Source organism: Nerophis ophidion, linkage group LG01, assembly GCF_033978795.1.
Source record: "Nerophis ophidion isolate RoL-2023_Sa linkage group LG01, RoL_Noph_v1.0, whole genome shotgun sequence".
Taxonomy (NCBI): domain Eukaryota; kingdom Metazoa; phylum Chordata; class Actinopteri; order Syngnathiformes; family Syngnathidae; genus Nerophis; species Nerophis ophidion.
In genome coordinates, this window is record NC_084611.1 from 58,827,534 (window position 1) to 58,851,994 (window position 24,461).

The following is a 24,461-nucleotide window of genomic DNA, read 5'->3' on the forward strand; positions in this document are numbered from 1 at the left end:
AACTTGAGCCTTGATTAATACCTCGGAGGGAGTAACAGTTAGCATGCTGTTGTTAGCACACATGCTAAATGTTGAGCAATTTCATGTAAGCGTGCTAACGTTTTAAGATTTTCAAGATAAAAATATATTTTCAAGGAAAAAAAAGATTTTCAAGGTAAAAGTTTATTTTTATGACAAAAAATTATTTTCAAGGTAAAAGTTGATTTTCAAGATAAAAAAAGATTTTCAAGGTAAAAGTTGGTTTCCAGATAAAAGGTGATTTTCATGACAAAAAATGATTTTCAAGGAAAAAAATGATTTTCAAGATAAAAGTTGATTTTCAAGGGGCAAAATGATTTTTCAAGGTAAAAGTTGATTTTCATGACAAAAAATGATTTTCAAGGTAAAAAAATGATTTCAAAAGAAAAAAATTATTTTCAAAGTAAAACTTTATTTTAATGACAAAAATTATTGTCAACGTAAAAGTTGATTTTAAAGGAAAAAAAAAGATTTTCAAGGTAAAAGTTGATTTTCAAGGTAAAAGTTGATTTTCAAGGTAAAAATGTATTCTCAGGGGAAAAAGGGATTTTAGAGGTAAAACTTTATTTTCATGACCAAAAATTATTTTCAAGGTAAAAGTTGATTTTCAAGGAAAAACATTATTTTTAAGGTAAAAGTTCACTCTGTAGCTGATTTTGTACAGTTACACCTTAAAATTGACGGATTCAGACACTTGGCACCATCTTAAAAGTACGGCTGCTTCCTGCGACCCCCGGCCAGAGGTCCAGCTTACAGATAGCAGTCCGATCCAAATTTCCGTGTGAATTTTCTAGTTATTGAATACAATTAAGTTCAAGAGTAAAATGGCTTACTCCCTCTTGTTTTCACATGTTTTTTTTGTGTGATTTTTTTGCCTTTTGGTTGGGGACCCTTTGGGACTGTGTGACAAGGGGTGGCACTTTTGTGACTTCTGCGGTGCTTTTTTGTGAACTTCTGAATCTGCCTCCTGGGAGCCTTATGGCCATGGAGACCAGCTGCTGGGTCTCTGCCACACCAGAGTCCGTTTGGAGAGACTGGAGGAGATGTGGATGTAGAGACAGGGCTGGGTAGCTGGTGCTGAGCGCCGGGACGGACGGGCTTCACAGTGTCTTGGCTGAATCGGTCTCCTTAAACGCATGCATGCGTCTCGCTCATCCATGCAGACTGGACACTGGCCGAAGGTTTGTGGAGTCGACTCTCTTGGTTGCTTTGTTGGGTCTGCTCCTGTCTCTGGCCATGCTCCCTCCACCCCAGCAGACGATGCTGTGGAACACTGCAGAGGCCACCACAGTGTATATGTTTTTTTTGTTTGTTTTTTTTTGCTGTTGTGTTAGAATAATTATGTATATATTATCACACTAACTTTGGTATGCTTGAAGTCTGTTGCTTTAGTTATTAGCTAGTGTGCTCAAGTTAGACTTTTTCTTATCTTTGCAAGGACAAAACTTCTTGTCTGAGGGGTGGCCTCAGCCACAGATGTTATATTTGTTTTGGCCCGCTGGCAGTCAAGGACTTCAGGGACCTCGGCAGGGATGGGATGACAGCACGCAGACAAGACAGAGACTTCAAGGACCTCAATGAAGATAAGATGACAACACGCAGATGAAGTGGGAACAAGGCGAAATCATAAGGCCCCCAGCCAATTCCGTCACGTACTGTGCGTCCTGGACCTGCTTTGCATAATATATGTGACCACTCTTTTTAGAGGTGGCCTCAGTGATGTTGACTTTGGAACTCTGAATAAAAAAACGGACGCGGCAGCTGAACTTTAGAGCGTAGGGTGAGACTGTGACTAAGTGTTCAGTGGCAGCGTTCTCCTCATGAGCTATATTGAACTCTTGTCTCTGCTTGGTTCTTTGCTTCTTGTCTGATTAATAGATGTCATCAGTGTTTGAACCTGACATCTTCTTTTACTTTTGTGGCTGTGTGTAGAAGTGTCTGGTTGAATCAGCTTTGCTCTTTTAATGTCTTTAATGTCTTTTTTAATCTTTGATGTTTGATGTTTCCCTCTTACAACACATTTTTTGTGTCCTATGGCTAAGAGGTTTTTTTCTTCTTCCTTGGCCTCAGTCTGGACCCCCTCTCCGGGGGCCCAGGCTAAGACTGATTTTTTTTTTTCTCAGCCCCCCCCTTCCTTCCTGTTTCTCACCATTTTTGTAAGGGGCGCCGGAAGTTGGCAGACCCGTCAGCGATCCTGTCCTGTCTCCCTGTAATGTTTGTCTGAACTTGAATTGGATTGTACTGAAAATGTTAATTTCCCCTCGAGGAATATTAAAGTGTTTCTGATTCTGATTCAGTGTTAATATTTGAACGGGCATTGGGCCCCTCGGTCGCGGAAAGGTTGGGCGCCCATGTCAAAATAATGAGATACCCCTGATGTAAACCAAAAGGAAGTGTTTTAAAAATTAGGGTAATGTTATGTTTTTTTTTATTTTAATATTTCATACTGTACAATCGAGACAAAGCAAATGCATTATTGTGTGTCAAAATAACAATTAAGAGGCTACTAAGATAAATGCATTGTGTTGTGAATAGCAAAAAAAACCCACAACTGTCACTCAGGTAAAACAATGTTGCCCATAAAGATGAAATGTTTCTGTGAATTATAATTGTCATAAATAAAAAATAAGGTTTGACTTCAGTCTAGAGTTCATCTTTCTCTTCTCCTTGGCAGTAGCAAGACGCTCGCTGGCTGTTCATGTAGGGTCTGCAGCCCAGAGTCCACACTGTGTTGAACAAAGTGTCCGCCACCGTCTCACATGCTGTTGAGAGAACGTTGCATTTATCCTCAATTATAATACAAAGTACTAATAAGACTTGAGTTACCAACCTTCAACTTTAGACACAAAGCCAAGGCTTTTTTTGAGGTCGGAGCAGATGCTGTGGAGACACCAGCGGAACTTGGAGTCACAGCGGTACTTGTTAGAACCACAGGTCTCGTAACACATATCCAGCTGGTTGCAACATTTGGTCATGGCGGGGATGCCCATGTCCATCTGAAGTACAACAAACAGTGGCGATGGTACACATAAAATATATTGTTCAATACATTGTTGATGGCACAAATTACATTTTGCATGATATTGATCAGTTCAATTACAAAGAAAAAAAAAACATCTTTGATGATGTCGGGCCCAGAGAAGCCGGCGGTGTTTCTGGATGTTGTTGATAAATGGCTTTCGCTTTTCATAGTAGAGCTTTAACTTGCACTTAGAGATGTAGCGACAAACTGTATTTAGTGACAGTGGTTTTCTGAAGTGTTCCTGAGCCCATGTGGTGATATCCTTCAGAGAGTGATGTCGGTTTTTGATACAGTGCTTTCTGAGGGATCAAAGGTCACGGTCATTCAATGTTGGTTTCCGGCCATGCCGCTTACGTGGAGTGATTTCTCCAGATTCTCTGAACCTTTTGATGATATTATGGACCGTAGATGTTGAAATCCCTAAATTACTTGCAATTGCACTTTGAGAAACGTTGTTCTTAAACAGTTTGACTATTTGGTCACGCAGTTGTGGACAAAGGGGTGTACCTCGCCCCATCCTTTCTTGTGAAAGACTGAGCATTTTTTGGGAAGCTGTTTTTAATACCCAATCATGGCACCCACCTGTTCCCAATTAACCTGCACACCTGTGTGATGTTCCAAATAAGTGTTTTAAGAGCATTCCTCAACTTTATCAGTATTTATTGCCACCTTTCCCAACTTCTTTGTCACGTGTTGCTGGCATCAAATTCTAAAGTTAATGATAATTTGCAAAAAAAAAAAGTTTATCAGTTTGAACATCAAATATGTTGTCTTTGCAGCATATTCAACTGAATATGGGTTGAAAATGAGTGGCAAATCATTGTATTCCGTTTATATTTACATTTAGCACAATTTCCCAACTCATATGGAAACGGGGTTTGTACTTACTATTGTTGTACGGAAAATACATTATTAGATATATCGTCTGTTCAGCAACAACATTTTATAGCTGCTCGAGGGCTCAACTTCCGCCTCTCCGTCGACAACTCCACTCTGTCCCCATCCACTCACATCCACAACGTCGGAGTCATTCTGGAAAATAACCTCTCTTTTGAACACCATGTCAACCACATCACAAGAGCTGCTTTCTTCTCCCTTAAAGATATTGCACCTCTCCGTCCATCACTCTCCTTCTCTGCCGTTGAAACCCTGATCCATGCCTTCATCCCCTCCAGACTTGACTACTGTAACAGCATCCTCTATAGCACGGGTGTCAAACTCTGGCCCTTGGGCCAAATCTGGCCTGCCGTGTAATTTGATTTGGCCCTTGAGGCAATATCAAATTAACATTAGAGCTGGCCCGCCGGTATTATACAGCGGCAGTGCCGCAGTAACACCGCATTCACCGCTAATACTTCCCGGAAAACACCTGAAGTTCAGTGCCCCTCCCGAAAATCTCCCGGGGCAACCATTCTCCCAAATTTCTCTCGATTTCCACTTGGACAACAATATTGGGGGCGTGTCTTAAAGGCACCGCCTTTAGCGTCCTCTACAACCTGTCGTCACGTCCGCTTTTCCTCCATACAAACTGCGTGCCGGCAAAGCCACGTAATATATGCAGCTTTTACACACACATATTTGAATGCAAGCCTACTTGGTCAATAGCCATACAGGTCACACTGAGGTTGGCCGTATAAACAACTTTAACACTGTTACCAATATGCGCCACACTGTGAACCCACACCAAACAAGAATGACAGACACATCCGCACAGAACACAACATACAGAACAAATACCCAGAACCCTTGCAGCACTAACTCTTCCGGGACGCTACGATATACACACCCCGCCCTCCCCCAACCCCGCCCACCTCATTGTTATTTTATTTTTAAATTTATTAGCCTGTGAAAACGTTAATGTTGATATTTACCTCAGAGGGCTGCAAATGGAAAAGACGCATTATTTTTTTTTTTTTTTTCATTTGATTTAATGTACCATTAATGTTTTTTCGTTTGTTTTTTGATGGTTGCTTTTGCATGATTAAGTTATGTAAGCGTTGCTTGTTCCATATTCAGTGTTAAAGCAAATCAATGTTGAAAACTGAGCAATAATTAACGTTTTATTCATGCACTTTCTCTTGGTACTTCAAGGCTTGATTGTTTAAATCCTTTTTTTTTTTTTCAAATTTATTATGAGCCTGTGGAAAACGTTTATTTTTGATATGTACCTCCGAAGGCTGAAAATAGAAAAGAGGCACAAGATTTTTTATTTAAATTTTGTTTGATATGCCAATGATATTTTTAAATTGTTATTATCATTATTATTTGAGACTCAATGTTGCATGTCACTATAAAGTTATATTGGCCTTGCTTGTTCAATATTCAACGCAAAACTTGTATGGGTCCCTATTAATAATTTCTTCAACTTCGGCCCGCGGCTTTGTTCAGTTTTAAATTTTGGCCCACTCTGTATTTGAGTTTGACACCCCTGCTCTATGGCTTATATTGCAAAATTCTCAATAAACTCCAATACATTCAAAACTTTGCCGACCGCCTGCTCACCCACAGCCGCTCCCATGAGCACATCATCCCAGTCCTTCAGAAACTCCACTAGCTCCCCGTTACTCTCCGTATCCACTTTGAAATACTCTTCCTCACCCACAAAGCCCTCCACAACCAGGCCCCCTGCTACCTCACCAACCTGCTTCACCGTCATACCCCTTCACGCATGCTCTGCTCTTCTGATGCCAACCGCCTCTCCCCACCACTCAGAACCAAGCTCCGGACCTGGGGTGATAGAGCCTTCTTCATCGCTGCTCCCACCCTCTGGAACTTTTTTCCCAAACCCTACCGTGACTGCTCAGACCTTCCCACCTTCAAAAGCCTTCTCAAAACACACCTGTTTGGATCTGCTTTTAACCAGTGATTAGTGTTCTATGTCCTGTAAATACTAGTCTTGTGTCATGGCGTGGACTATGGTGTGGTTTGTTTTCCCGAAGTGCGAAGCGATTAGAACGGACACGGCGTGAAGGTAAGGACATCTTTTAATTAATAACTCAAAAAAGGAACAAACGAAAAGCACTCACAGAGGAGGTACAAAAACTTGGCTATGAAACCAAACTATGCACAATGGCAGAACTATGGACAAAAAAAAACAAAACTTACTTAAACCGAGAAAGAGCATGGATCATCGGCATGGATAACATGGATGTATAGAGGGTGATAGAGGGTGATGTCGCCAGGCTAATGCCTGGCAACTGCAGGCTTAAATGGTGACGTGGTGATTGAAAACAGGTGCATGAGTCCAAGTGAATCAGGTGCGTGAGTCGAGAGAACAGGTGAAGTGATTGGTAGTTATGGAAACAAAAACAAACCAGGGTGCGCAAAAACAGGAACCAATGGAGTCAAAAACAAAACAGAACATAACCACAAAACATGACATCCTGTAATTGTCCTGTATTAGTGTTTATTTAACAATGTACTGCTTTTATATTGCCTGTATTTTATAATTTTACTTTGAACTGTTTTATATTTAAATTTTTTATCCTGTAAAGCGTATTTGAGTACTCTGAAAAGCGGTATACCAAATAAAATCTATTATAATTATTATTATTTAAGGGGCTGATTAAAACAAATACAATTTAGATTTTTTGGTGTCCTTTACTTTTCTTTTTTTTGACAGACATTTTTTTCCGCATAGAATATATATCATTAAATTATTTTTTATATGGAAAAAAAGTAGTGAAGTGTGCATTTTTTGCGTATTGAGCAGAGTACTGTAAGTGTAAGCTCCCTTCCATGCATCTTCTGTCAGGTTCGTGCCTGACAGTTTGATTATGTTTTAGTTTTTTCCTCTGCATTTGTCTTTGTTTCCTCTGTGTGTGTAGTATTTTCTGTCAGCGCTCTTATTTTGTCTGTTTCCTGTCTTTCTCCCTAAGTGCTGTGTCCCCTCAGCTGCGGCTGATTGGCACCTGGCCACACCTGGTGTCAATCAGCCCACTCCTATTTTGACCTGCCTTCCCATCCAGTCTGGGCTGGATTATTGTCGTTGCTACCTGTTGCTCCTGTCATGTCGTGTCATGTATTGTCATTGCAGCGTAGCGGTAAGCTATATTTCGGTAGCTGTTTTTAGCTTACTGTCTTTTGTTCCTTGCTTCCGTTTTGTTTTCATACAACAAGAACCGACTTCTGTTTCCTGCTAGCTCCTATGCTAGTTTTTTATCCGCCTCGTGCGCGTTTTTTGTTAGTACCCTTTTGTTCGTTCTTGTTCTCCTGCTAGCTTCAACGCTAGGCTCGTTATCTTCTAGCTCCCATGCTAGGTCTTTTAGTTCGTTATCCGCCTCGTACGCGGTTTTTGTCAGTACCCTTTTGTTTGTTCTTGTTGTAGTATTTTAATTAAATCATGTTTTCCTGCACAATGCCTGCCGCCTTCTCTGCATCTCGGGGTTCGTCACCAACAAACTCTGACACCTTCAGCGTTAAAAAAAAAAAGATAAAAAGGTGTCAATGAAGATGTACTGGAACGACTGCTTCTAAAATGCCCATAAAAAGTGGCATATGTTGCCTGCATGTTTGAAAACAGCAAAATGACACAGCTTGATAACGTGGATGTGCAGTAAATGAGTGTCTCCATGGTGATGCCCCGTAGAATGCATACAAAATCATCATTTAAATAAGGTGGTCCACTCTACTTTTCAATTGTACACACGGTCTTAGTAACTCACATGCAACACAACCACAAATAGTACACCCTATTTTATAGAATGCTTACACTGTTTAGTGCGTGGTATTTTGATCTTAGTCAATCAAGCTCATACTGTAGCTAACAATGAAATTATATGAAGAAGGCAATGTTGCTACTGTGTTAGCCCAGAAGAGATGATTTTGAGAGAAGACACGCTCGCCTAAACGTGATCCAACAAGCGAGGTGACGTGTGTGGCCAATTTTGCATCGATATTTGGAAGTACATACCTTTTTTTGTTGATGCAAATAAATGCAACTGATTTAACGATGAAATAAGTGACAAGTTTTATTCTTCCTCAGATGAAATGAACACGTGGCGAGGTGGAACTGAGTCGAGGTTTGTGCGAGTCCCTCGCCGAACACTATACACAACCAAACATAGTCTGATACATTCAATTGTCTGATTATAGAAAACAAAACGAAGTCCGACTATAGTATACAAAACAGAACCTGTATTCTATATAGTCTGACTCTTATCCAGGGTGTACGCAGCATAGCGCCCGAATGCAGTTGAGCTAGGCTCCAGCAACCCAAAAAAGGGACAGGCGGTAGAAAATGGATGGATGGATATACAAAACAGTCTGACTACAGTTTACAAAACAAAAAATACATTCTATGGTGTGACTGTACAAAACATACTGTAGTCTGACTATAGTACAGTATATAAAACAAAACTTACATTCTATATAGTCTGACTATACAAAACACACATGCTATAGTACACGAAACATACATTATATTATTCATACTATATTATTATTATATTTTCTTCCTTGGCACTTGGTCGAAGCGGTCACATTTTTACCCCCCTTCTGTTTCTCCCTGCTTGCTCTCTTTGTCTTGTCTTGTCTATACTTTTTAGAGCCTCTTTCTCTGCGCTGTCCTCCTAAATCTAAACACCAGAAATTGAATTGATTAGCTAGACTCTCTGGACTTGACAAAATCTTTTTTGACGAGGAAAACAGGTTCTGACAGAGTATTTGCTGCGGGGTACGTGAGAGACTCCCAGGAGAAATAGAGAATAATATGCCTCTCAAGGCTTTCCATCGAGGACGTGGATGACATCTACCTATTTGGAACTGTGATCGCAGGGCATCTGCTGATTGGGCTGAGCATTGGTTTGATGTGTCGTTAAATTCGGAAGACGATGGCTGCCATTCAAGGGGCCCGAAGGCTGTTTGTTGCAGTGGAAGGCATGGATTCAGCTGTAGGTTCACAGACCTTGGAGATTTCTAAACTGAATCGTAAATTGGATCACATCATGGAGAGGCTTATGGAAATGCAAAAATTGGATACGAGAGAACGATTAGAACAGACAAGCCATGGAAATGTCTGCTTGCTTGGAACAACAACAAACCTAATCCACGAGTTGACTCCCTCGAATGGCCTTGACGCTGCTCAAAACAGAAGAAGGCCATACTTGCCAACCATCCCGATTTTTCCGGGAGACTCCCGAATTTCAGTGCCCCTCCCGAAAATCTCCCGGGTCAACCATTCTCCTGACTTCCTCCCGATTTCCACCCAGACAACAATATTGGGGGCCTTGGAAACACTGCCTTTGGCGTCCTCTCTCAACTGTCGTCACGTTCGTTTTTCCTACGTACAAACAGCGTGTCGGCCAAGTCACATAACACATGTGGCTGCCACAGACACACATACGTGAATGCAATGCATACTTGGTCAACAGCCATACAGGTCACACTGAGGGTGGCCGTGTAAAAAACTTTAACACTGTTACAAATATGAGCCACACTGTGAACCTACACCTAACAAGAATGACAAACACATTTCGGGAGAAAATCCGCACCGTAACACAACATAAACACTACAAAATTGTTAGGCAGTTTAATTAACGTCCTCCCAGCGCGGTAACAACACACAACAACAGCAGTCACGTTTTCGTCTACCGTAAAACAGTTCGTCTGCCGTAAACAGCAATGTTGTGACACTCTTAAACAGGACAATACTGCCACCTATTGTACATGCACCACAACACCTCCAGGCAACACCTCCAGGCAACTTCAACCCTTTACTAATACCCTTCTCCATTCACATCCCATCTCCCCGGATTGTAAATAACCTAATATAAATAATCGAATGTATTTCTAATGTACATACTTGTTCTTATGCTATCTGAACTCACTATGTTCTCTGCTCGCTGTACATCTCCACTATGTAAGACCTACACTGTTTCACTGTCCATTTCTCTGTTGATGCAATTGTTGATTACTGATATCAACCAAAGCATCTCATCCCACCCCCCGGATTGTAAATAATGTAAATAATTCAATATATATACTATAATTATTAACTTGTGTGATGACTGTATTATGCTGATAGTATATATTTTTACCGTGGACCCCGACTTAAACAAGTTGGAAAACTTATTCGGGTGTTACCATTGAGTGTTCAATTGTATGGAACATGTACTGTACTGTGCAATCTACTAATAAAAGTTTCAATCAATCAATCAATCATGCATATGTGACAACAACACCTACGGCTTCTAGAGAGTGCAGGGCACAACTGCTCACACAACAGCTGTAATATACTCCTCCCCTTTTAACCACGCCCCCAACCACGCCCTCGCCCCACCCCCGTCCACGCCCCCCACCTTCAGAAATAGGAGGTCTCAAGGTTGGCAAGTATGGACATGACTGGCTATGTGTTGTTAGAGAGGACTGTATATTTACACTCTGTAGATTCCATCTAACTGTCATTTATTCAGTGTTGACTGACCCATTAAAAGATATAACAAAATATTTGCAGAAATATGGGTTGCGCACATAGAGGAACGTTGCAACATTCAACTCAAGTTACAAGTGACGTGCCTGTGTAATTATCTGATTAAGCACACTGAAAGTGCATCTAAAATACAGTAGAGGCCAAAAATATTGGACACGCTTTCTCATTCAATGCGTTTACTTTATTTTCATGACTATTTACATTGTAGACTGTCACTGAAGGCATCAAAACTCTGAATGAACACATGTGGAGTTATGTATTTAAAGTGGAACATTATCACCAGACCTATGTAAGCGTCAATATATAATTTGATGTTGCAGAAAAAAGACCATATATTTTTTAACCGATTTCTGAACTCTAAATGGGTGAATTTTGGCGAATTAAACGCCTTTCTATTATTCGCACTTGGAGCGAAGACGTCACATAGGTAGTCAATCCGCCCATTTTCTCAAACACATTGCAAACACCAAGTCAAATCAGCTCTGTTATTTTCAGTTTTTTCGACTGTTTTCCGTACCTTGGAGACATCATGCCTCGTCGGTGTGATTTCAGAGGGTGTAACAACACGATCAGGGATGGATTCAAGTTGACTTACGTGGAGTGTGCATCGATTAGCACGGCATGCTAATCGATGCTAACATGCTATTTAGGCTAGCTGTATGTATATTCGTAGCTATATTTGCATCCATCCTTTCCCTCCACCCACATTTAATGCCAAAAAAAACACTTACCAATCGACAGATTTAAGTTGCTCCAGTGTCACAAGATGCGAAAGTCCCGATCGTTTGGTCTGCACATTTTACCGGCGATGCTAAGGCAGACAAGGCACTCAATCGTTGGTTAGAAAGGCGATCGCCGAATAGTGTCAATAGCTATTCGCTCAATAGCTTCAGTTTCTTCTTCAATTTCATTTTCGCTATCTGCCTCCATACTCCAACCATCCGTTGCAATACATGCGTAATCTGTGGAATTGCTTAAGCTGCTAAAATCCGAGTCTGAATCCGAGCTAATGTTGCTATATCTTGCTGTGCTATCCGCCATTTTGTTTGTATTGGCATCACTGGATGACATCACAGGAAAATGGACGGTGGCTTCACAAATATCAAAAATCAGGCACTTTAAAGCCTTTTTTCGAGATATCCCGTGATGGGTAAAATTTTGAAAAAAATTGCGAAAAATAAAATAAGCCACTGGGAACAGATTTTTATTGGTTTTAACCCTTCTGAAATTGTGATAATGATCCCCTTTAACAAAAAATGGTGAAATAACTGAAAACATGATTTATACTCTCGTTTCTTCAAAATAGCCACCCTTTGCGCTGATTACTGCTTTGCACACTCTTGGCATTCTCTTGATGAGCTTCAAGCGGTAGTCATCTGAAATGGTTTTCAATTCACAGGTGTGCTTAAAGCTCATCAAGAGAATGCCAAGAGTGTGCAAAGCAGTAATCAGAGTAAAGGGTGGCTACATAACTCCACATGTTCATTCATAGTTGTGATGCCTTTAGTGACAATCTACAATATACAGTAAATAGTCATGAAAAGGAAGAAAATGCATTGAATGAGAAGGTGTGTCCGAACTTTTGGTTTGTACTGTACGTTAATCAAAAAACTTGGGTTAAAGTACACATAAGATCACACATGGAGTACACTTGATCATAGGTTGTACTTTTGTTTTTGTCAAGTTGGTTGTTCAAAGGGCGGCACGGTGGGAGAGGGGTTAGTGCATCTGCCTCACAATACGAAGGTCCTGAGTAGTCCTGGGTTCAATCCTGGGCTCGGGATTGTAAAATTGTGTGTAAATTATCAAAAAATACTTTGTATTACATTGTGTTCCGGACAAGAAGACAAAAGGCTGAAACCTTCCAAGAAGAAATCTTGTAAGGACTGTACAGACAGTACAGTGGCCATGTCTCTTCTCAGACCTTAGTCCAAATTTAATTCTGTCTCTGTTTGATTCTTTACCTTTTGTCTTGTTTAATAGATGTAATCAGTGTTTGAACCTGACAGGGATCTTTCTGTGTGGAGTTTGCATGTTTTCCCCGTGACTGCGTGGGTTCCCTCCGGGTACTCCTGCTTCCTCCCACTTCCAAAGACATGCACCTGGGGATAGGTTGATTGGCAACACTAAATTGGCCCTTGTGTGTGAATGTGAGTGTGAATGTTGTCTGTCTATCTGTGTTGGCCCTGCGATGAGATGGCGACTTGTCCAGGGTGTACGCCGCCTTCCGCCCGATTGTAGCTGAGATAGGCATCAGCGCCCCCCGCAACCCCAAAAAGGACAAGCGGGAGAAAATGGATGGATGGGTTGTCCAAAGGACTGTAAGTACATAAGCCCGAAAGTGCCAACACTGTGCTTTAAATTCATCCTATTGTACCCCTTGAAAAATATGTTAAATGCACACCTACGATTGTCTTAAATCAGAGGCCTCAGACACGCGGCCCGCGGGCCAATTGCGACACCTGTCCGTCAGTAATAACAGTCCTGGACCAATTCAAATTGTTATTTTTTTTTATTATTGTTTAATTTGCATTGCCTCACACGATGAACACTACATATATTTCTATATGACGCCGGATAACACTACGGGAGCCATCGCTTTTTTGCGCTCGCTCTCCCGGTACTTTCCCGGCTATTATCCGCCGACCGCCGTGTTGCTGTAGGGAGGGAAAGGGGTACGACACACAATGCGGAAATAACATTATTCTCTGTACGTCGGCTGAATACAAATATATTCCATGCTGAGGAGTATGCAAACATTTTTTTAGGAAATCTTGTCTTCAGCCTCACCCAGACTCTGCATCCAGTGGCCCACAGGTAAAGTGAGTTTGAGACCCTTGTCTTAAATGGAGTGAAGTACATACCCCTTCTGGAACAGGAAGACCAAAGAAGTAGGAGCTGCACCCATCAGGTTCTGGCATTTGGTACCCAGGACGTGGCAGAGGAGCGTTACCTGCACACATTGTTGCATGAATAGTTAGCGAAATTCTTGGTCAATTTAAAAACATTTTTTTTATATATTACATTTTTTATTCCACCATGTTAAATGTCTTTAAATACATATTAACATTGATGCAAGGCACTGTGGCCTAGTTTAAAAAAGGCATTCGCATTGCCTGCACCTTAAATAAGACATTATTATACTACTGTATTTATGTTCGCATTTTGGATAGCAAGCAATTAGCAGCACTAATGTGGGATCTGAACCGAGGATGTCGTTGTGGCTTGCGCAGCCCTTTGAGACACTTGTGCTTTAGGGCTATATAAATAAACATTGATTGATTGAATGATTGAACACTGCACTGCATTAATACATTCTTTTACCATTGAGTTGAGATTTGTTTTATTTCGCACAATAACAAGGTACCTCTAGGACCATTTAAATTGAAAACTATTGTGTAGGACAATTTTATTCAGGACATTTATATTTGGGGGTCCTTGGCCTTGAAAACGTTAAAGACTCCTGCCCTACGGCTACCGAAAGAGGCAAACGCCCAGCAGTGTCCAAACACAGATGCTAAAGTGGTTCTTAACCTTGTTGGAGTTACCGAACCCCACCAGTTTCATATGCACATTCACCAAACCCTTCTGATAGGTCAAATGCAGAGAATAATTTCGCCACATCTACTATGTGTGTGACAATCATTGGTACTTTAACTTAACTTTAACTTTTAGTGAAAAATAAAATGTTTTTTTTTTTTCAAATTCAAGACAAAGTAATGTGTTTTTTTTTTCTTACTAGTGCACTACATGAACCGTGCATGAACATCACCTTGTTCAAAGAACAAATCCAACACAGTGCATGATGTAACGATCTGTCACTTACTTTCTGATAGTTTTTCGTGTTTTGTACTTTATTTCCTGTTCAGTGCTCTTATTTTGTCATACTTCCTGTTTACTCCGCTGAGCACTGTTTTTGTCACACTCGCCGTTGATTGGTAGCGGTCCTCAGCTGCTGTCAATCAACATAGGTCTATTTATGTTTCACTCGAGCACTCCTCAGTGCTCGAAGTTAAAACCATGTTGGGAACATCTCCATGCAAGACTGCTTTCTGTTTATATATTTTACTTTGATGAAATTAAAATCATCTTACCGGCTTTCTGCTCTCCTGGATTTTTGCATACTTGAGGTCACACAACTGCAGCCATGCGACATCCCAACAGTAACTTCGAGCCAGAAAATTGTGACCTCGCGAGAATCCCTGTCGGCAATCCTCAGCCGACGTTCTGGACCGCACAATTCCTGGAGGACTTGAAGGCCAGGTTTGTGCGGTACCAGCCTACAGACGCGGACCCTCTCTCCGCGGCAACGCCACCGGCTTCGGCTCTCCGACCGGCGCGTCCCCCGCCGCCATCTTTCCTCTCGGCTCAACGGCTGGCTACGGCTCTCCGACCAGCACGTCCGCCACTTCCTGCATGCCTCACGGCTCCCGCGGCAACGCTACCGGCTACGGCTCTCCGACCGGCGCGTCCTCCGCCGCCATCCTTCCTCTCGGCAACGCTGCCGGCTACGGCTCACCGACCGGCGCGCCCGCCTCCTCCTTCACGTCTCGCGGCTCCTGCGGCTCCGTCGCCGACTGCGGCTCTCCGACCGGCACGTCCGCCGCCGCCATCCTTCCCGTCGTCTGCTGAGCTGCTTCTCCCTGCTCCTACGCAGCTTCCAGCGGCTGCTCCCCGGCTGCTCTTTTTGCCAGCTCCCGCTCTCTTTTTTGGTTCGCCGAGAGCTCCAGTGGAGCCCACAGTGAGGTCGCTTTTGTCCTCCTGCTGGGACTCGGCACAGGACGTGTCTTCGTCCCTCCTCCTGGTCCCCTCCCGCCCGTCCCTGGTTTTCGCACCGGGGGACTCCGACGAGCAGGCACGTTTTCCCGCATGTGTGAACGGTGTCTGGCAGCCACCTAGTGGAGGGGGGCCCACTATACACTGCGGTGCAGCCAGGCACACACCGCTGTCATCCCCGCCAGCGTCTCCTTCCACGGAGACATCTACGTCCCTGGCGGGCTTTCGCACAGCTCCAACGCCGGCTCCACGCCGAGCCCCAACGCCGGCTCCACGCCGAGCCCCAACGCCGGCTCCACGCCGAGCCCCAACGCCGGCTCCACGCCGAGCCCCAACGCCGGCTCCACGCCGAGCCCCAACGCCGGCTCCAGGCCGAGCCCCAACGCCGGCTCCAGGCCGAGCCCCAACGCCGGCTCCAGGCCGAGCCCCAACGCCGGCTCCAGGCCGAGCCCCAACGCCGGCTCCACGCCGAGCCCCAACGCCGGCTCCACGCCGAGCCCCAACGCCGGCTCCACGCCGAGCCCCAACGCCGGCTCCACGCCGAGCTCCAACGCCGCCAAGAGCAGCACCACGCCGGGCTTCGTCACCGCCGGCATCCGCTATTCCTCGGCCGGCATTTGCTGCTCCTCGCCCGGCGTCATCTGCCACTGCCGATGACGTCTGCCGCTTTCACGCCGCCGATGACGTCTGCCGCTTTCACGCCGCCGATGACGTCTGCCGCTTCCACGCCGTTGATGACGTCTGCCGCTTCCACGCCGGCACCAACATCGGCTCCTCAGCCGCCTCCTGCAGAGGTATCTGTTTTGGCTGCAGTCCCCGCCGCTTTGTCTGCTGTCTCCGGGCCTGCTTCAGCGCGCCCGCCTCCACGTCAGCCGCGGATGTGGCCGTGCCCTGGGCGTCTTCCTCGCGGGATGCACTCATCTCTTTTTCGGCCAATGATGTGGCTGTTCCGTGGCCGCCCGCCCCGCCAGTTCCAGCGGCGCTCTACGCGCCGTCGCCACCTGACTTTTCCTCGCTGGCTGCGGGGACACGAGATTTGGCGACCTTCCACCAAATCCTCCCTCCACCCTCCCTTACTTTGTGGACATTTTTTTCCATTTTTCTTTTCCAGGGAACATCTGGTATCTGTTCCTTGAGGGGGAGGTCCTGTAACGATCTGTCACTTACTTTCTGATAGTTTTTCGTGTTTTGTACTTTATTTCCTGTTCAGTGCTCTTATTTTGTCATACTTCCTGTTTACTCCGCTGAGCACTGTTTTTGTCACACTCGCCGTTGATTGGTAGCGGTCCTCAGCTGCTGTCAATCAACATAGGTCTATTTATGTTTCACTCGAGCACTCCTCAGTGCTCGAAGTTAAAACCATGTTGGGAACATCTCCATGCAAGACTGCTTTCTGTTTATATCTTTTACTTTGATGAAATTAAAATCATCTTACCGGCTTTCTGCTCTCCTGGATTTTTGCATACTTGAGGTCACACAACTGCAGCCATGCGACATCCCAACACATGAACTCACAACAAATTACACACTTGCAAATTGGATGGAAAATTAGAAGTAACATTGTTTGGGGGTATCCATAACACTTAGACTTGCTTTTTATTGTCATTCAAATTTCGACTTTGCAGTACAGATACGCCAATAGGGAGAAGTTTTTATTTACGCGATTGATTGATTGATTGACACTTTTATTAGTAGTCTACACAGTACATATTCCGTACAATTGACCACTAAATGGTAACACCCAAATAAGTTTTTCAACTTGTTCAAGTCGGGATCCACGTAAATCAATTCATGAGTCTGGTGTGTCCTGACCGCTGCGGCGGGGGCTCTGCCGAACCCTTTGAGGCCGACTCACCGAACCCCTACGGTTTGATTGAACCCAGGTTAAGAACCACTGTGCTAAACAAAAATGCTTCAGTCATTTGAAAGGTGCAGATTCAAAAACAAATGGCTGAAATGTCAGAATGAAAAGGTAATTTTTTTTTGTCTATGTGTCTCAATGTTACTAACTGGAGTATAAGTGTGGTATCAGAGTGGTGAGGACGGCGGAAAATATCACCAGGACTCCTCGTCCTCCTTTTCAGGAGATCGCAAAAAGCCGCTGCCTGACCAGGGCTCAGAAAATCTGCAGAGACTCCTCCTACCCCCACCAAGGACTGTTTTCACTGCTGGACTCTAGAAAGAGGTTCCGCTGCCTCCGAAGCAGAACCTTCAGGTTCTGTAACAGCGTCTTCCCTCAGGCCGTGAGACTCTTGAACGCATCATAATTATCCCTCTCAATTACCCCCCAAAATGGATTAACTCACTGGAATATAAAGACAATATAACATACATCCATAAACGTGGATGCATATGCAAAAGTGCAATATATCTATCTGTACAGTAATCTAATTATTTAAATCTGCACCTTTTTTTTTTCTTCATCCTGCACTACCATGAGATAATTCAAAAAACCTTTGTTCTTATCTGTACTGTAAAGTTCAAATTTGAATGACAATAAAAAGGAAGTCTAAGTCTATAACGTACGTACACAAATATATATGTGTATATATGTATTTATGTTAGGTCGGGAAAAAACACAAGAGGCTATATCATCCCTATAAGCCTATAAAATCCCCTAATATGGCCTCTTGCGTTTTTTTCCTGACTTAACATACAGTCCGCTCTACACTGATATTGAGTATTGAGCACTGTATAATGGATAAACCACAAAAGCCTCGACTATATATATATATATATGTATAGTCGAGGCTATTTTGGTTTATATATATATATATATATATATATATATATATATATATATACAGTGTGTGTATATATATATATATATATATATATATATACTGTACAACCCCATAACCTACATGTATCTACAGTACATGCCAAAAGTTTGGACACACCTCATTTCCATGTGTTTTCTTTATATTCATGACTGTTTACATTGTAGATTGTCACTGAAGGCCTCAAAACTACGACACCTTCCATCCATCCATCCGTTTTCTACCGCTTGTCCCTTTTGACACCTGTGAATTGAAAACCCTTGCAGGTGACAATGTCTTGAAGCTCATTGAGAGAAGGCCAAGAGTGTGCAAAACAGTGAACTGTATTTCTGCGGCAGTGTGGCTGGATCAAAAGAGACGTCGGAAACGCTTTACTGAACCAAAAGTTGCTTTATTACAAGCGAGCATCTGCCGTACCCAGAGGAACCAAGGTAAAAAAAAATGAAGGACTCCTCAACTGGAGAAGCCAAACCACCAGTTTTATATTCCTACTTTGTGTCTGTGTGTGTGCGCGGTGGGTCAGGAGAGCACATCTGGACCATAAATCCGACAATCACCATAAATGATTCCCGGGCGCGGCACCGCTGCTGCCCACTGCTCCCCTCACTTCCCAGGAGGTGATCAAGGGGATCGGTCAAATGCAGAGGAACATTTTCACCACACCTAGTGTGTGTGTGACAATCATTGGTACTTTAACTTAACTTAACTTAACTTAACTTAACTTAACTTAACATAAAAGGAGATGTTAGTGAGTAAGTGTCTGGAAAACAACTGCTTTAGTCATAGCGTAAATGTCGGCGTTGAGCTAGACAGGTAGTCTCTTCTCAAGGATATGGTTATCACTTTTCCATTCCGAAGTCCCAATCAGGGCCTCTTTCCTACGAATAGTGATCCAATCCACCTGCGAATATCAAACCAAGCGGCCTTATCTTATCATGTGCTCAAACTGAAATACCACTGTTTACTCAAACTTGGTGGTTTGCTTTCTCCAAGATGATTAAAAACATTCACCCCATGTAGAACATGATATGAGTTAATTAATTCACTTCTATAGTAATCAGAGTGAAGGTTGGCTATTTTGAAGAAACTAAAATATAAAACATGTCTTCAGTTATTTCCCCTTTTTTTTGTCAAGTACATAACTCCACATGTGTTCATTTATAGTTTTGATGTCTTCAGTGACAATCTAGAATTTAAATAGTCATGAAAATAAAGAAAACACATTGAATGAGGAGAAGGTGTGTCCAAACTTTTGGTTTTTATTTTTCATGTACAATAATAATCTTAGGTCTTTTGCTTACTTGATTGACGTGTTTTGGCGCTCATGTTGGTCTTTTGAAATCCTGAGAACTTGGAATCACTTTAGAACAGCAACAAAATGGTTTTAAAATTGTATGCATTGAAAATTATTATGCTGACACATTAAAAACTTTCCACGTTTGTGCGATATTTCTATCATCACCTTTTCCTATCAGCCTTGAGGCCATAGTCCAGATGATAACGACATTGATAATACTAAGTAATTCTCCATACAGTATCAGTCTCAAGGAAGTGTTAGTATTAGAGTCTTCATGTTTTGGTATAAAAACATAACATTTGTCAATGTAAAACATATTTTGGACAATCAGCCTTTTCATATGAAGCCATAAAGGAATGGAACGACCTCACAACAAACTTGAAAACTTCATTTACAATCCCCCTTTCCATATGAGTTGGGAAATTGTGTTAGATGTGAATATAAACGGAATACAATGATTTGCAAATCGGTTTCAAACCATATTCAATTGAATGCACTACAAAGACAATATTTGATGTTCAAATTCATAATCTTAATTTTTTTTTGCAAATAATAATTAACTTATAATTTCATGGCTGCAACACGTGTCAAAGTAGTTGGGAAAGGGTATGTTCACCACTGTGTTACATCACCTTCAATAAACCTTTGGGAACTGAGGAGAGACATTTTTGAAGCTTTTCAGGTGAAATTATTTCCCATTCTTGTTTTATGTACAGCTTAAGTTGTTCAACAGTCCGGGTTCTCTGTTGTGGTATTTTAGGCTTCATAATGCGCCACATATTCTCAATGGGAGACAGGTCTGGACTACAGGCAAGCCAGTCTAGTACCTGCACTCTTTTACTATGAAGCCACGCTTTTGTAACAAGTGACTTGGCGTTGTCTTGCTCAAATAATCAAGGGCGTCCATGATAACGTTGCTTGGATGGCAACATATGTTGCTCCAAAAGCTGTATGCACCTTCAGCATTAATGGTGCCTTCACAGATGTATAAGTTACCCATGCCTTGGGCACTAATGCACCCCCATACCATCACAGATGCTGGCTTTTCAACTTTGCACATTGAACAGTCCTGATGGTTCTTTTCCTCTTTGGTCCGGAGGACATGACGTTCACCGTTTCCAAAAAACAATTTGAAATGTGGACTCGTCAGACCACAGAACACTTTTCCACTTTGCATCAGTCCATCTTAGCTGAGCTCGGGCCCAGCAAAGCCGGCGGTGTTTCTGGGTTTCGTTGACTCTGGCTTTGCATAGTAGAGTTTAACTTGCACTTGCAGATGTAGCGGCAAACTGTAGTTACTGACAGTGGTTTTCTAAAGTGTTCCTGAGCACATGTGGTGATATCCTTTACACACTGATGTCGCTTTTTGATGCATTACCGCCTGAGGGAACAAACGTCTGTTATATCATCGCTTACGTGCAGTGATTTCTCCATATTCTCTGAACCTTTTGATGGTATTACGGACCATAGATGGTGAAAATCCTAAATTCCTTGCAATAGCCCGTTGAGAAATGTATTTTTTAAACTGTTTGACAATTTGCTCACGCGTTTGTTCACAAAGAGGTGACCGTTTCCCAATCCTTGTTTGTGAATGACTGAGCATTTCACGGAAGCTGCTTTTATACCAAATCATGGCACCCACCTGTTCCCAATTACCTTGCACACCTGTGGGATGTTCCAAATAAGTGTTTGAGGAGCATTCCTCAACTTTATCAGTATTTATTGCCACCTTTCCCAACTTCTTTGTCACGTGTTGCTGGCATCAAATTCTAAAGTTAACGATTATTTGCAAAAAAAAATGTTTATCATTTTGAACATCAACAATGTTGTCTTTGTAGCATATTCAACTGAAAATGGGTTAAAAATGATTTGCAAATCATTGTATTCCGTTTATATTTACATCTAACACAATTTCCCAACTAATATGGAAATGGAGTTTGTACAATTGAAGTTAAAAAGTGGCTTTGGAGCAATCAAAGCTGCTCCCACGGTCACTACGGTGGGCACTATGTTTGACAGAGCAACTTAATGTGTATTATATTTATCAATACGAAGGTCCTGCAGTCCTGGGTTCAAATCCAGGCTCGGGATCTTTCTGTGTGGAGTTTGCATGTTCTCCCCGTGAATGCGTGGGTTCCCTCCGGGTACTCCGGCTTCCTCCCACCTCCAAAGACATGCACCTGGGGATAAGTTGATTGGCAACACTAAATTGGCCCTAGTGTGTGAATGTGAGTGTGAATGTTGTCTGTCTATCTGTGTTGGCCCTGCGATGAGGTGGCGACTTGTCCAGGGTGTACCCCGCCTTCCGCCCGATTGTAGCTGAGATAGGCGCCAGCGCCCCCCGCGACCCCAAAAGGGAATAAGCGGTAGAAAATGGATGGATGGATGGATATTTATCAATGTCAGCATTTTGATGTAAATTGTGATGTGTGTGTGTTAAAATTATGGTTGTTTTTACAAATGATGACAGATGTGAACAAGAGCATGTATTGTCTTTGTGTGATGGTGTAAATGTGATGTGGTTGTATTGTATTTTAAGTATGTGTCCATGAAAGGGCATTTTATAACTTTTCTTAATTTGATTATGTGATATGGTATGATTTTTTGTCATAATTTTATTTCATTATTTTTCTATCCCTTTGATTTAGGTAGCCAGGGACTGCAGATGAAAATGAGCTATTTAGCTAGTATCTGGTACAGAACCTATCTGTCTTTGAGTTTAATGTTTCTGTGCATTGTCCCTTCAAATAAAGACTAAACTAAACTAATCAATCGATCAATCAATCAATGTTTATTTATACAGCCCTAAATTACAATTGTCTCAAAGGGCTGCACAAGCCACAACATCATCCTCGGTTTAGATCCCACATAAAGGCAAAGAAAAAACTCATTATGTGATTTGTGTGATTTCTTTGTGAAATTAATCTGCATATTGTCATTTATCCTTCCTTTCCTCCATAAAACAGAGGAAACCCCAACCCCCTGTATGCGTTCAGACGATATTTTGCTAAATCTGCATTACCGTATCGACAGCGATATTGGCAGAGTCCATCCCGTCCACCCATGAACTCCAGCATTGAGTCAAAGTAGCCACTGACTGCCTCGAAGCTTCCTCTCAGAGAGTTCAGGCCCCATTCTGCGTTCTCTTCCTCCGTGCCGTTGGATGCCGAAGGTGGAGGTGGTGCCGCGCTTGGGTCCGTTTCTTGAGCGGCAGCGCTTTGCAAGAGCAGAAGCAGGAGGGGAGCGATCCCTGCCCAGCGGGTCATTCTGCAACATAGACGATTCTGCAAAAATAAACCGAGTGAGCGAGGCCGAGGGTAAACACTAATCAAACTACCTGACCCGACCTTTGAGCCAGACGTCAAGAGAGCCTTGCATGTGGAAGAACAAAGTCCGCATGTTGTGGAGCCTTTAATCATTATTGATGATTCATGTCAGCCTGATTGCGTTTCATAATCTGCAATCTTATGATGCTTACTGGAAATGTATATCAAAAATGAAATCATATGTCAACAACAGAATGGCACTTTTATACAATTAAAATGTATAAATTCAGAGTCAAAACAACACAACTGCTCACACGCTAGTTTTATCTATTGACAGACAAGCTGAATGAATAGTCGTTTTGTAGTAATTTTATGTACAAAAATTAATTAGCATTTCATAACATGACTACTGACCTGCCAGAAAAAATGGCGCCTATCTCATTTGTAATTTTAAGCAATGATTACAGAGCATTAATAAAATGTTCTTATTTGTATTTAATTTCAAAGCTACATTGCCAACCTTATAACCATTTTTAAATAGAGATTTATTTTTGGTTGTATTGTATTGTTTTGCTAGAGCTGTCCGATAATGGCTTTTTTGACGATATCCGATATTCCGATATTGTAGAACTCTTAATTACCGATTCCGATATCAACCGACCGATATATACAGTCGTGGAATTAACACATTATTATGCCTAATTTTGTTTAACAATGTAACAAGGTTTTCCAAAATAAATCAACTCAAGTTAGGGAAAAAAATGCCAAAGTGGCACTGCCCTATTTATTATTGAAGTCATTAAGTGCATTTTTTTTTTTCAACATGCCTCAAAACAGTAGCTTGGCATTTTGGGACATGCTCTCCCTGAGAGAGCATGAGGAGGTTGAGGTGGGCGGGGTTAGGGGGTGGCTATATTGTAGCGTCCCGAAAGAGTTAGTGCTGCAAGAGATCATGGGTATTTGTTCTGTCATGTTTATGTTGTGTTACGGTGCGGATGTTCTCCCGAAACGTGTTTGTCGTTCTTGTTTGGTGTGGGTTCACAGTGTGGCGCATATTTGTGACAGTGTTAAAGTTGCTTATACGTCCACCCTCAGTGTGACCTGTAGGACTGTTGACCAAGTATGCTTTTCATTCACTTGTGTATGTGAAAAGACGTAAATGTTCTGTGACTGGGCCGGCACGCAAAGTAAGTGCCTTTAAGGTTATTTGGCGCTCTGTATTTCGTCCGTGTACACAGCGGCGTTTTAAAAAGTCATAAATTTTACTCTTTGAAACCGATACCATTAATTTTGAAACGGATACCGATAATTTTCGATATTACATTTAAAAGCATTTATCGGCGGAATATATCGGCAGTCCGATATTATCGGACATCCCTAGTTTTAAATTGTCTTGATATGAAATCACAATGTACAAATAACTGGACAGTGTATTGACTGACTTTAAAGGTTATCATCAAACCCAACAGGCGCAACAAATATATTGGCCACTAAATGTGACTGTTGAACAGTATTGCCAGAAATGACGACTCATTGTACCAGAGGTGTAAATCTATTCAAGTATTATTGTAGCAAAACTATCTGCAAATGCTTGTCTCAGTTTGCACGTCTGTAATCCGTTTCACGTGTCTGTAAACTAATGTGTGTGTCTGTATCTCAAAGTGTTTTTGTGTGTGTGTTCTCTTGTATTTCTACCCTTCTTGAAACATCGACAAGGAATATTACCTTCCATATGAGAACCGGTGAACAAGTTAGGACTGAAATCATGGTCCCAATACGGAATGTCTCATTTGCACCCCTTGTGGTGAAATCTATCAAAATTAGGGTGGTCCCAAAAAGGAAGAGATTTTTCAAATTGACTGTGTGTCGGTTT

The 24,461-nt window shown here is 42.3% G+C and overlaps 1 protein-coding gene across 1 annotated transcript; it reads right to left on the minus strand.

The window, feature by feature from the left end:
- Positions 1 to 2,423: 2,423 nt before the first annotated feature.
- LOC133537026 (group XIIB secretory phospholipase A2-like protein) lies at positions 2,424 to 22,657 on the minus strand. The gene is made up of 4 exons (XM_061877877.1): positions 22,345 to 22,657; positions 13,334 to 13,422; positions 2,849 to 3,014; positions 2,424 to 2,780 (listed from the first exon to the last, which is right to left on the minus strand). Exons 1-4 carry the CDS (start codon positions 22,586 to 22,588, stop codon positions 2,662 to 2,664), a joined length of 618 nt encoding a protein of 205 aa, XP_061733861.1. The 5' UTR covers positions 22,589 to 22,657; the 3' UTR covers positions 2,424 to 2,661.
- Between the last annotated feature and the right edge of the window lie 1,804 nt (positions 22,658 to 24,461).

Bases quoted from the DNA above. Each gene is read 5' to 3' on its own strand.
- LOC133537026 (XM_061877877.1), bottom strand. From the start codon at position 22,588: ATGACCCGCTGGGCAGGGATCGCTCCCCTCCTGCTTCTGCTCTTGCAA. The intron at 13,423-22,344 runs GTAATGCAGATT...CAATGTGTGCAG, and splicing joins CCAATATCGCTGTCGATACG to GTAACGCTCCTCTGCCACGT. The intron at 2,781-2,848 runs GTTGGTAACTCA...TTCTCTCAACAG, and splicing joins CTTTGTGTCTAAAGTTGAAG to CATGTGAGACGGTGGCGGAC.